At 47.9% G+C, this 14313-nt stretch overlaps 1 protein-coding gene across 1 annotated transcript in view; it reads left to right on the top strand.

The window, feature by feature from the left end:
* Positions 1–9699, top strand: part of LOC147679024 (solute carrier family 2, facilitated glucose transporter member 9-like) — an 803060-nt gene extending 793361 nt beyond the window's left edge. The window contains exon 14 of the mRNA XM_086942759.1: positions 8697–9699. Coding sequence (XP_086798885.1) covers positions 8697–8909 — 213 coding nt within the window. The 3' untranslated portion in view covers positions 8910–9699. The remainder of the gene's footprint in view (positions 1–8696) is intronic.
* Positions 9700–14313: the final 4614 nt, after the last annotated feature.

The following is a 14313-nucleotide window of genomic DNA, read 5'->3' as shown; positions in this document are numbered from 1 at the left end:
AAAGATAGAAGGGGCTTGATAACTAGGTTTTATAGGGCCTCTCTAGTGGAGAATCAGATGGACAAAGCTAAGGTGTATGAAAATTGGGTCAACCAATTAGAGGACCCACTATCATGGGAGCATTGGGCAGCTTGCTGCGCTCTGATGGGGCGACTCACAGCAAATTTGTAATCTTAGGATTATTCATTTTAAGTTTTTGCATCAAATGTACCATATGCCTGCACGATTGCATAGCAATGGGTTGCGGGAGGATTGCCGATGTGCAAGATGGGGATTGGAAGGCTCTGACTTCCAACACTTAGCCTGTGCGTGTGCCTAGGTGGCACGGTATTGGGGCAGTGTCATGCAGCACCTCACATAGATGTTAATGGAGATGGTGGTTTGTTCCCCACAGGTGTGTATGTTGGGTGTCTGTACAGCACTAAAAGCATGTAATCGCCGACTGGCAGTAGTCTCTTTGCTGCTGGCAAAAAGGGTGGTGGCTAAATGCTGGGGTGGGAGGGCCACGCCTACAGTCGGCGCTTGGTTTAAAGATACTTCATATTGCAAGGAGGAATTAAATATATATGCAGAGGAACTACCAGTGGCTTCCAGTCAGAAGGATATCTGGAGACCTGTTGAGCTGTATCTCAGAAAACGCCCTGATGTGACCAACAAATCCAGCCAGTCTCTCTTGGTCTTTAGAAGAAAGACAAAAACCTGGTTATTCAACCAGTAGCTCCCTGCTATATTGGAACGGGGCGACCACTCGGTCCCCCGAACGTATGGTGGAGTACCCCGATCCCCCCGGGAAGCCATTTTGGGCGGGAGGCGCGTCTCGGCTGGTATGCCCGAAGCGGCGTAGCCGGGGCGCGCTTTTTCCCGCCCAAGAGGGGGTTGTCCTAGACACTGAAGCCGTCAGCCACGCCCCCGGAGGTGGGAGGAGGCGGGTTTACGCCCGCCCAGAGAAGAATAAAAGGAGCAACAATCCAAGGAAGCATCCTCTTGTTCCTGTGCTCTGAAGCTGCACCTCCTCGCTGCACGTGAGCTCGAGACGGAACGAAGAGCCAATTTTGAAATTTGTAATTTCTCTCTTTTCTCTTCTAGCACTGCAAATCGCGTCAGGACCTTTCACCTACGTGGGGAAAATGCCGGGCAAGAGAGTCGCAAAGAAGGTCAGCACCGACCAGATGCTCCAGATGTTGGTGAAAGATATGGCAGAGATGATGAGAAAAATGGCGGCCAGGGACGGTGCAGGAAGGCCGAAAAGATCCAACCCGGCGGAGGCCCCGGCCGGAAGAAGGAAGAGGGCCAGGAATGGGTCAAATGAGGACGAGGTCCCAGTTCCGGAGGCTCCCCCGGCGAGCCCTCCTAGACCAGCGGAGATTCCCGCGCCGGCTCCTGCCGAGGGCCAGCGGATCCCCGTTGTGGTTACCCCAGTGAACGATGGGGACATGCCCCCGGAGTTGGCCGCCCAGCTGGCGGCATGGTTGGGTAATAGCAGCGGGGGTCCTGTGGCTCCGGGGGACACGGCAGAGGAGGCCAAGCAATTAATGAGGCAGTTGCGGCAGTCACGGGAGGCCGCGAAACCACCTTGTTCGTTTGTTTCCTCGCAGGCTTCGGTAGAGCAACCCGCAGCTGGCACGAGTTCGGCAGCAACGGCGGTTACAGCTTCTGGCGCAGGTAAGCAGCTAATGCCGATTGCGGGGAAGGGGTCTGTACCCTCGAGAAGGGAGAAATTGGCTCAGCATATCCCGATGGAAATCAAGGAACGGATATGGGCTGAGAAATATGTAAACATGTTTTCCTTGCTAACTGATCATTACGAGATTGAGCATGTGAAAGTCCAGAAAGAACTTATGCATCCGAGTGTTTGGCGCGCAAAAATGGCCCCCTTTAGAGTCGATGAGACGATAGGTAATTGGGGTAGAGCATTTGGCATATTCACTTCAATTATGGGGGAACGGAGACCTGACTTGTTGACCGAGTTACCTGTGTACCAGTCACGTATTATGGAATTTTCTCAGACATATGCGGGCAATGAGTGGTTTTGCTATGATAATATCTTTCGTAAGGCTAAAGAGTTCGACACGTGCCTGACGTGGGATTGTTACGACTCCATTTCTTGGCAAAAAATGGAGAACTCAGGCATGTTAAAGGTGCCATTGTTGGGGGGGGCGGGGGTGAGTTTTCCCGCCACCCATCCGGGGCGCCCTTTCGGGCGGGGGCAAGTAATGAGCATCACCCAAGGTCGAATGGCAATACAGGTAAGAAGGGGGTATGCTGGAACTTTAACAGGGGAAAGTGTACGAGGCCCCAGGGGTCATGCAAGTTTAGGCATGACTGTGGGGGGTGTGGACAGTCCTCGCATCCCGAGACCATGTGCAGAGCCAAAACGGGTGATAACGGAAGTAGGGGAAGCGCCAAACAGGTCTGACATAGTCCGAGGGGCGGCTTTACCTACACCAGTTGATACCATGGCAATGATTCCTTGGCTCAGTGAATACCCTGATCATGTCTCCGCTGGGGTGTTGCGAGACGGTTTTTCCTATGGTTTCCGCATCCCGGTGGGGAATTTTCAGGGTAAAGCGCAGTGTAGGAACCAACTATCGGTCCTACATAATACGGCAGTGGTGCAAGCGAAGATTGGGAAAGAGGTAGCCCGGGGTCGGGTTGCGGGACCATTCAACATGCCACCAGTTCCTAATTTTGTTTGTTCACCCTTGGGAGTGGTCCCCAAGAAGGACTCGGGTGAGTTTAGACTGATACATAATTTGTCAGCCCCAAGAGATTTGTCAGTTAATGATGCGATAGACCCAGAGCTTTGTTCGGTGCGGTACGCATCCTTCGATGATGCAGTCGCCATGTTGAATCGCCTGGGGCCCGGAGCGCTGATGGCCAAATCTGACATCGAGTCCGCGTTCCGGTTGCTCCCGGTACACCCGGACGATCAGCGTCTCCTGGGCTTCATGTTTCAGGGGCGCTATTACATGGATAAATGTATGCCAATGGGCTGTTCCATATCTTGTGCTTATTTTGAGAAATTCAGTTGTTTCCTGCAATGGGCATTCACAAGAATGACGGGGTTTCAGCATGTTATGCATTACCTTGACGATTTTCTGTTCCTGGGGGCTGCCGGGGATACAGAATGTGCACAGGCTTTAAAAGAATTTTGTGATCTGATGAGGCAGTTTGGTGTGCCATTGGCGCCAGGCAAGACTGTGGGGCCATCAACTTCGCTCGAGTTTCTTGGAATAGAGCTCGATTCCGAAGAAGGTTGTTTCCGGTTGCCAGAAGAAAAGGTGCGGAAATTCAGGGCTTCGCTTGAGGCATGCATTAGGGAAACTAAGGTGAACTTGCATCAATTACAGCAGACTGTGGGTCAGTTGAATTTTGCCCTTAGGATAATGCCAATGGCCCGCCCCTTTTCCTGCTCGATTGCACAAGCCATGGTCGGTCTTAAAGAGGGGCACCACCGCACGAGGCTCTCGGCTGAGATTCGCCAGGACATGCGCATTTGGTTGGCATTCCTGGCGGATTTCAATGGTCGGGTTGTCTGGACCAAGCCGGCGGTGTCCTCCGAAGAGTTGGGGCTGTGGACAGATTCGGCGGGGAGTATAGGCTTTGGCGCCATATTTGGCAATCACTGGTCGGCGCAAACATGGCCGTCATGGTGGCATGAGTGTGGACTTACAAGTAACATTGCTTTTCTCGAACTGTTCCCTATTCTGGTGGCTTTGATAACATGGCCTGAGGGGTTCAGGGATCACTCTGTGGTGTTCTGGTCTGATAACATGACCGTGGTTGAGTGTATCAATAGTCAGGCAGCACGATGCAAATGGATCCTGAGGTTGCTCAAAGAAATTGTTTTACTATGTATGCAATTGAACGTGCTCTTTAGAGCGAGGCATGTGCCAGGGGTGCTGAATCAGGCCGCTGATGCGCTTTCTCGTTTCCGTATGCAGGCCTTCTGGGGTTTTCTGCCCACAGCGGATCCGGTGGCGGCACCATTTCCCGAAGCTCTCTGGTCTCTCGGTGCCCCGAACTACAAAACCTCGTGGGAGAGAGTTTAGCACCCAGGACAAGGAAGGCATATGAAGGGGCGTTCCGTTCCTATTGGTCCTTTTTGGGTTCTGCTAGGAGGGAGTTTTGGGGCCAGGAGGAATTTGTCATAGAGTTTTTACTGTCATTACGCAGGGCAGGCAAATCAATGGCTACGGCCCAGAGGCATCGGGCCGCAATTTCCTTCATGGCGCGGGCCCATGGTATCCAGGATCCTACAGCGTCTTTCGTAGTACAGAAAGCGCTGCGGGGGTGGCAACGCCTTGAGGGTCGCAGAGTAGATGAAAGGCACCCGATAGGTCTGGATAGGCTGGCCCTGTTACTGTCCGTACTCCCTGCAACATGTTCATCCCAGTCGGAAACAGTGTTATTCCGGGCCGCTTTTGCATTAGCATTCCATGGGGCTATGCGGGTAAGCGAACTGGTGGCAAGAAACAAGCAGGATACGGGGGGTGGTTTGTGCCGAGAGCGCTTACAAGTAAAAGGGGAGACGATGATTGTCTCGTTTGTCAGGTCCAAGACCGATCAGGGGGCGATTGGGGACAGTGTAGTAGTCCAGCGGATTCCCGGATCGCCCATGTGCCCGGTGGCATGCGTTGAGAAGTACTTGGCGCAGAGGGCGGCATCATGGGGGGGGACATTGCTGAGGCACGCAGATGCCACCCCACTGACAAGGTTTCAGTTCCAGCGGGTGTTTGCAATGGCAATTTCGGCCACGGGCTTGAACCCGGGCGAGTTTGGGACTCATTCCTTCCGGATAGGGGCTGCTACAGAGGCTACAGCCAGGGGTCTGAGTGTGGAAAGAGTGAAACAGTTGGGGCGTTGGTCCTCGAATTGTTACAAAAGGTATGTGCGGTTGCACATGTTGTGAAGCTGATATCATGTACTCACGCTTCTTGTCTTTGTTTGGTTACAGTTTCGCAAACCTACGAGGCGGGGCGGACTGTGCAGTCGACCCGACACCTGGGAACCAGCGGTCAGAGATCACCGGCTGAGAAAAGAGTGGTGTGGGTCGTGGGCCACTCATACGTGAGGCGTGCCGCGGACGTATTCAAAGCAGGTGACATGATTCACACAGCTGGGGAATACGGGTACAGGGTGACCTTCTACGGAAGGGGCGGGCTCTGTATTGACCAGTTTCAACATTTTCTCGAGGGTTTGTTAGGGCGGACAAGGTCACCGCCATCTATACTCATAGTACACCTTGGGGGCAATGATTTGGTAACCACTGGTAGACGACTACTTCTCGAGGCGATACTATCCACAGTAAGTTGGTTGGCGAGAAGAGTTCCAGGGTGCACGATTGCATGGTCCCATATGATTCCACAAAAGGTATGGCGGGGGGCTAATTCAGTGTCTGCTATAAATCATTCTGTGAAAAAGGTGAATAACAAGCTTGGTAGACTGTTCCGTACCAGTACATTGCATTCGATTCCTCATGGTTGTATCAGGGGGGACAATATGTATCTAGAGGATGGGGTCCATTTGTCCCGAGTGGGGAATTCTTTACTCATAGGAGACCTCGTAGCCTGGTTAAGGAGTTTACAGCATGACCTTTAGGTAGGAGTTTTTTGTGGGGGGTCCGGATAGCCGGTCAACTATCCGGCCTGTGGCGGTAAGGTCATGATCGGTGAGCAGTCATTGGAAGATCCCTAAGGGGGGGCGTCACCCATTACGGATGGGAGCGCCCGGGGGGAGGTGGCCATTGGCCCCTCAACGGGGAGGCGGTCCCTTCTAAAGGATGGGACGCCTAAAGGAAAGGGAAGGCGGTCAAGGCCCCTCCCTGGAATGGAGGGGCTACGGGCCCCTCCTGGGAATTTCCCGGGGCCAGGACATCTGCGACGGCAGATGTGGTAAGTTGTGTGGGGTGGGGAGGGGGGTCTACGCTACCTTCTAGACACCTCACACGAGTCCTCGGACGACCACGTAGATGGCGTCGAGTTAACAGGGGCCCCCGTCAAGACAAGGGAAATTGGTATGGCACATGAGGTGCAGTCCTCTGTGCGGCCGCCCCTCACAAGTGAGGGGGGAGTTCTGGTTTAGGGATCTGACACCGGTTACGACCTTGCCATTGGCCCTTAACGTTAGGATGTACAATTTCAATTTGAAATGCATTTTGTGAGGATGTTAGTATCGGCTAGGAGAACCTTTGTATTAGATACGTGTTAAGGTTAGCCAAACATCGTAATGTGGATATGAAATTGTACATGATATGAAACTGTTATTTTAATGTTTTGATTTTGTTTCATATTTTAATAAATACGGCCGGGAGGGTAACTCCCTCCCGCCTTCCAAAAGTTCAGAACTGTTTCCGGTTTCCCAATTCTTGGGGATTGTGTTGAGAGGGGGTGGCGGGTATCTCAGCCATATGGAAAAGGGCGACCACTCGGTCCCCCCGAACGTATGGTGGAGTACCCCGATCCCCCCGGGAAGCCATTTTGGGCGGGAGGCGCGTCTCGGCTGGTATGCCCGAAGCGGCGTAGCCGGGGCGCACTTTTTCCCGCCCAAGAGGGGGTTGTCCTAGACACTGAAGCCGTCAGCCACGCCCCCGGAGGTGGGAGGAGGCGGGTTTACGCCCGCCCAGAGAAGAATAAAAGGAGCAACAATCCAAGGAAGCATCCTCTTGTTCCTGTGCTCTGAAGCTGCACCTCCTCGCTGCACGTGAGCTCGAGACGGAACGAAGAGCCAATTTTGAACCCACCCACCATCCCCTGAAGACAGCAAGTTGTCGTGGTATAAAGTCGTTTTACGTAGTAGTTGTTTTCTTGCAGGTTGTTTCTGAATAAAGTTTGTGATTTGGTTGCAATAAAGTGGTTGATTCTTTGCAGTATGCTTTATTAAAGACTTTCATCAGAGTGATTAGCATTGTTTTAAAGGTTTTTGATACTTGATCGGTTAAAGTAGGAATGTCTCTTTCTCTTTAGTAATTAATCTTGTCGTATTTATTGTTTGGTCGGGCGGTAAGGTCATGATCGGTGAGCAGTCATTGGAAGATCCCTAGGGGGGGCGTCACCCATTACGGATGGGAGCGCCCGGGGGGAGGTGGCCATTGGCCCCTCAACGGGGAGGCGGTCCCTTCTAAAGGACGGGACGCCTAAAGGAAAGGGAAGGCGGTCAAGGCCCCTCCCTGGATAGGAGGGGCTACGGGCCCCTCCTGGGAATTTCCCGGGGCCAGGACATCTGCGACGGCAGATGTGGTAAGTTGTGTGGGGTGGGGAGGGGGGTCTACGCTACCTTCTAGACACCTCACACGAGTCCTCGGACGACCACGTAGATGGCGTCGAGTTAACAGGGGCCCCCGTCAAGACAAGGGAAATTGGTATGGCACATGAGGTGCAGTCCTCTGTGCGGCCACCCCTCACAAGTGAGGGGGGAGTTCTGGTTTAGGGATCTGACACCGGTTACGACCTTGCCGTTGGCCCTTAACGTTAGGATGTACAATTTCAATTTGAAATGCATTTTGTGAGGATGTTAGTATCGGCTAGGAGAACCTTTGTATTAGATACGTGTTAAGGTTAGCCAAACATCGTAATGTGGATATGAAATTGTACATGATATGAAACTGTTATTTTAATGTTTTGATTTTGTTTCATATTTTAATAAATACGGCCGGGAGGGTAACTCCCTCCCGCCTTCCAAAAGTTCAGAACTGTTTCCGGTTTCCCAATTCTTGGGGATTGTGTTGAGAGGGGGTGGCGGGTATCTCAGCCATAGGCACAAGTCCACGGTCCTCAGCGCAGAGACACCAACGGGTATTTGCGTGCTTTATAAATCTAAAAAATAAATCAATAAATAAATAAATGTGTTGAAATAAGGATGTCATATTGTTTCATGTGTGGATGCGGAAACTACAGCGACCATAGACATCGTAGATGTAATGTTTAAAACATCCGAATGGGATCAGCTCTTATAAATGGACACAAATACAACGTACTGTCGTATTGTTATTGCGTTGTGTGGTTCTGTCTGTTCTTGATATCGATTCCTTCTGAAAAATGTATTGAGTTTGTGCACAAATTACAATTGAGTGTAATCTGTCGGAGTATATTGAAAACGCTCGATAAACAAAATCAATTTAAAAAAGGAATATATCAATGTTTTTATTGTTCTTGAGGAGACAGATGAGGTTTCTACTCTGTTAGACCAAACTGTATTTCTATTGCCTTTTCCACTAAAAGGTTTTTCAATTATTTGGGTTCTCAGAAACGTGTTTATGATATTTTGGTTTTCCTTGAATTTAAATATTGCATTGTGAATGAGGTGCCCGGGCCTCTTGTGAAGGGAGGTCCTCTATGTCAAAAACACTCTGGTCTCTTGTTAGTATAGGTGCTCTGTGATTGAGTGTATCTTTTTAGCTTTTCTACTCTTGTTGGAAGTAGATGATTATGCAATAGTTGCTCCAAGAAGCTGATTTATTTTACAACTTTGCAAGGATGTCATTTTCACAGTTATGCCGATTCCTTAAACCCTGTCCAGTGACAGATAAAGAGTGAGGTGTAGTTTAGGGGGGCGGGTTTAAGGAAGCAAGTCTAGAGATAGCTCATGCATGGCAAGGATAAGGTCTATTAATGCAGGATAAGCACCACTCCCCACCACCCCCAGGTCCTCCTCTAGCCTTAATATGCCTGACACATTTCTTTCTTGTTTCTTTCCAGGAGTCACTCGGTCAGTACTGCTTCCTCGTCTTCGTGGGCATCCTTGCAATTTCTGGAGCAATTATTTATTTTTACCAACCAGAGACAACAGGGCTCTCTACCATGGAAATAACTGAGCAGTTCTATGAAATGAACTTCCGGGGGAGTAAAGAGGCACTTTTAAGTGGTGCCCAAGCCGAGCAGCATGAACCCGGGTACTGCACTATTTTCTGATCCAAAGTGCCCGGGAAAGAACAAGGAGCCCCTGGATTGGGTCGAGTTGTTACATGATGACTACCAAGAACCAGAACAGAGACATTGTTCAACTTTTTTACGGGCTAAAAACACTGAGGTTGGATTATTTTCACGTTCACTAATAAACTAAAAAATATTTTGACACATAAAAATGTGGGAGGTCACCATCAACCACACTCTCTCACTGCATAGGTATATATATTCACACTAGCATTTGTTTCTGCAAATCTTCAAGTGCCAGTGGCAAATGTGATAATTAAATATTGCCTGGACTAAGGTAAGAGCATATTTGTGTCAGCTTCATGTCTCAGCTACAACTTCTCCAGAACTCAGCCACAGGGCTTCTATGATGACTCCACAAATACAATAAAGTCTGCATCAACTTAAGGGCCCTTTGCTGGCTACCAGTAAATAAATGAGATCTTTCACTAATTATAGCTTGCCACGTCATTCTTTTAACTCCTCCTTTTCTAGTCTTCAAATTCATGAGATAATTAACTCTTTTCCCTCTCAGATCCACACAGCAGGAGTCCCTGGTGGTTTCTCTCAGCAGATTGCTCAACCAAACTATATTTTTGTGCTGCATTCCAAATTAGTGCTGCTTTCCAATTCTGTGCTTTTTGAAAGAAGGATCTTGGTTATTCGATCAATAGAATGCAACTTTTTCTTCATAGTTTGTCAGTGCGCTTTGTCTCTGCACTAATAGGTTTCTGTGAAAGTGCTTTCAATAAATTATTATAGCATAGTATAACACATATGGCAAACACCTGCGAGGCTCGTGCATTATTAAATGTAAATGATACAATGTTAGCTAAATTATTATGAAACAGATGACTGAATAAATGCTAGTACTTGTGCATTAAAATAGAATTATCCTGACAAACTATATTCTCTATTGCTAATCTTTGCTAATTGTGATAATATATAGCAAAATACATGGCCTAAGCATTTGACTGGTTACACAGGGATTAACAATTGATTCTATCATATAAATATGGCCATGAAGAAATAGGAATCTATTAAACTAATATGTTTTCACTTAAAGCAAGATTTAGAGTAAATAGCATGCACGTTTCACAGAGTACAATACAAAGAAGTATCAGACAGACAATAATCCCCTATTCCTATTTATATTTCAGTCCTAACATTTTTGTCAAACAATCTAGAAATTATTCCACAGTAGGTTTAGGGAGATAGTAATAATGTTTGGTTGTGTCCCACTTCACCCTGCACTGTCCCTGACTTCTACAAAAGGAAAATGAAGAAGATAAATAATATGATCATCTATCCCTTCACAGGATATTTGCTTACATATGGAATGACTTTAGGTGCTTTGTTTTTTATTGAGTGAACACCGATAGGCCACACATGAATGACAGAGTTGTAATAAAATTATTAACAGAGGTAGTGAGTGGTCCCCGTAATTGCCGGATATATGCTGTGCTTGCAAACTACTGTTACTAGTCATGGTAGTATTCTGAAAAATTACAACTTCTTTACCTCGGCTTTGCTACTCAGGCACGGATGTGCGGTGTTACATGCTCTTCAAAGTAACATTTCATCCAGTAACCATCTACTCTGTCTACATTCACCTATGCTATCAATGAGGATGATAGCACCATGATCCAGGCATCCATCCATTCTAAGTAAATGTCAATCATTCTTCTTAATGTCTCAACTGGACAAACCTTACTTTTTCTCACGGAAAAAGAACCTTTTTATTTTATTTTGGAAAATGCCAGCCATGCATCCGTGCTTGACTTGTATTTGAATTTGAACCAAAGGATATATTGCGCACACATACAGTTTCTGTTTCACCCACCCAGGCAGTCCTCTTTCCTTTCTCCTTCCAGCCATCCTTGCTTCAGCCTTCAACCGGCCATGCATCATATTCACAGCCACCTCGGGCAGCATTCAAAAACACGTATCATTCTTTGCCAGTCATTACTTTTAACTCACTCGTCCTGCCTTACACCCTTCTTTCCCTTTTTGTTTTTCCCATCCATCAAGTTCATCTCTGATCTGACTTGGCTTCTCGATAAAACTCTCACAGCTGAGTTGAAGTCAAATTTAGAGGAGGCCATTGGTTACTCGTCAACTCCCGCCGCTAATGCATTTGCTAATGAGAAGTCAAGGGTGAATGTCTTCTACCTGGCTGACAAAAACTTAGTTCTAAATTTGTCTAGTTCTTAACAGTAAAGTGTACTTGTACTGTAAAACATATACACTGCTGCAGAGAGCCCACTCTGCAGTCTGCAATCTCAATAAGTGAGGAATATAATAGCTTACCACTGCCCACCACAACCGTGGCCTCCCCCACAGCAGTTCCTGTTGGCTGTGGCACCGCATCCGCCCCTGGAGTGTCCACCTCAGCGCTGGCCCCAGCACTTGTGTTTGGCTGTCCAGATGGTGTTACGCCTAGAAAATACATTTAATAATTTTAGATGCCCTATACACCACTCCCTATTTTGTCTAGGAATGAAAAAATATTACTAGTACTATATAAACAAATTTAATAATTTGTGACTCTCTAGTCTAAACTACAAATTTCCCTTTTTTCAGGAAAGGGTGTTTTTTATTTATGCTTAGGGGGACGCGCCAGAGGCAATAGACCTTTTTTATCCAGGCGTGGGAATCCACAGGGACGTTGGAAACCCAGATACTAGTCCCGCCACAGAGGCAACTTTCAACAACAAAATCAACACTACCCTCCCCCTCCACCCAACCAGCTCTATCCTGTGCCACTGATGCATGCCTACCCTCCACCTCAAAACTACCAAGAGACGTACCCAAACCCCAACCAATATCTAGTGACCCGACATGCACAATACTGGCGCGACTAGAGGAAATCCCCATTTTCAATTTAAGTGACACTCTGTTAAGTTCTGAAACTGAAAAACTTCTAACCAAAGGGCTTTCCTTTGTCCCTCATTGCACCATCAATAAATTTGAACTTTTCAAAGACTTGATGAACTTTTTTAGGAAGGTAAGACTCCAAAACTTCTTTGAAAATGCTAATCAGAACACAGAAACTACAAACAACTTATCTGGCCTTAAACCAGTATCCACATTTTTACCAACATTGGAACAGGTAGCCCCAGAAATAGCGATATTTGAACATGTAGTGTTCAATAAACTCACTACTGCCACGAAATATATACCATCTCCCAACTATAACATCCCACATGAAGAACATCAAGCGTTAAAAGCCCTCAAATCAAACAAAGACATTACCATCAAATGTTGCGACAAAGGTGGAGGAATCGTAGTGCTAGACACTGCACAATACATATTAAATATGGAAAAACTCCTTAATGACCCAAACCATTACATTTCAATTAAGAAAGACCCTACCAAAAAAGTTCAGACTGCCATTCTAACATGCGTCCGTCCGCGACCCCAGAGGATGAGGGAACATCCGCATGGGCTGCGGCATTCCCTCATGTGCGATTAGGGTGTGACCGCCACCCTGGCGGTCACATCCTGGATATTTAACATTGCGGCGGGTGGTGCTTCAAGCAGCACCCGCCGCAATGTTAAAAGTGCATGTTTAAAATTTACATGCACAAAGCGGCAGGCACCGCGCGGTGCCTGCCGCTTTGTGCAAGTAAATGCTGGGGGGTACTATAGGTACCCCCCATGTGCACCCCCCACCCGCCAACACCCTGGGGGCCCGCAACGGGCCCCCAAAATCAAAAGTACACATGCTTTTCCACGGCAGAAAAACCGCCGCGGAAAAGCATGTTTACAAATGCTTCCTAATTTGGCTGGCGGTGTCTGATAGACACGGCCAGCCAAATGAGAGCTTTTCCGCCTCGGTTGTAATCTGACCGCGGCGGAAAAGCAGCGGACAGTAACCAAGATCCACCAGCCATCGTAATGCGGCGGTGGGTCTTTGGTGAGTCCGCAGAGGATTTTCCGCCTCCTCCGGGCCGGAGGTGGCTTCCCCCGGCCCGGAGGAGGCGGAAAATCCTCCATCATAATGAGGCCCTAAATGTGTGAAATCAGCCACTTTTCAGTCTTTCACCGTTTGTTATATGACATTGATTTTAATAAATGTTTTTATATAATGCACAACAGAAATGTAATATACAGAGTACACACAGAGCTAGTTGTTTTACTTTTAATAAAGCTTTAAAACTTACATAGACTCTGTGGTTTTTGGTCATGAGTGAGTGAAAGGGTTTGCAATTTGCAAGCATGAGTCTGTGGCTCTGAGAGGTCGGGACTCTGACTCTGTAGTCTTATGTTCTGGGTTGTATAATCATTGGGGATCATCGCTGCATTCGGGAGCTAAATAATCACTCTGACACACTAGCTAGTCAGTAGGGAGATTGGGGGTTCAACTTCTGTTATGACTGAGGTACATGGAAAGTTTAACTGCGCATATTATAATTTATAACCAATGCCCTTTTTCTTGTTATGTTATATTATGTTATTTGGGGATTTGTATAGCGCTCAGCTACTCAGACAGAGTGTCCCAGCGCTGACAGGCCCGTCCAGGCACAAAACGAAAGACACAGGTGAAATTATTGGCTGAACAGCCATGTCTTAAGCTCTTTTCTGAATGATATGAGATTGTCGATCCTCCTTAGTGTCACTGGCAACGCATTCCAGGCCTTAGGCGCCAGATATTTAAAAGAGCGCCCTCCTGTTTGGGCCCATTTAATGGCCGGTGTTGTGGCCATGGCCCTTGAAGCTGAGCGAAGGGCCCTGGCTGGATGGTGAAAGCCAATCCTGTTCCTCAGGTATTGCGCGCCTTTGCAATGCAGGGCCTTGAATGCAATTGTGAGGGTCTTAAAAACAATACACTGTCAAATAGGCAACCAATGGAGCGATTGCAGGATCCCTGATGCATGGAATCTCCGGCCAAGACCAAAAATTGCCCGCGCTGCAGAGTTCTGTACCACCTGCAAGCAGGACAGGAGATAGTCAGGGAGTCCAAGATAGAGCACATTTGCATAGTCCAGCCTGGATCCTATCAGAGCCTGGACAATCGTCCTTCTATGAGAAATAGATAGGAGTGGAAGAAATTTTTTCAGCATTTTGAGCAAGCCAAAACACTGTCCGACCAGGCTCATAATCTGAGGTTTAGAGGAGAGACCATAGTCCATTTTCACTCTGAGATATTTTGCCACTGAAGTATCTGTCAGCCGGCCACCACAATTTCCAACCAGGGTCCGGGGACCAGCCAAAGAAAAGAATCTCTGACTTGTCGGAGTTACACTTCAGCTGATTAAGATGGAACCAGGCGAAGACGGTATTTAGGCAGTTCCTAATCCGCTCCCCATCAAAGTCGATGTTCTTCTCAAAGGTGAAGAGGAGTTGAGTATTATCAGCGTAGGAGACAATCTGGGCACCACACGACTCAGCCAGCGCCGCC

This window comes from Lissotriton vulgaris, chromosome 11, assembly GCF_964263255.1.
Source record: "Lissotriton vulgaris chromosome 11, aLisVul1.2, whole genome shotgun sequence".
NCBI classification, from domain to species: Eukaryota; Metazoa; Chordata; class Amphibia; order Caudata; family Salamandridae; genus Lissotriton; species Lissotriton vulgaris.
This window is presented reverse-complemented; position numbering and strand designations above follow the sequence as displayed.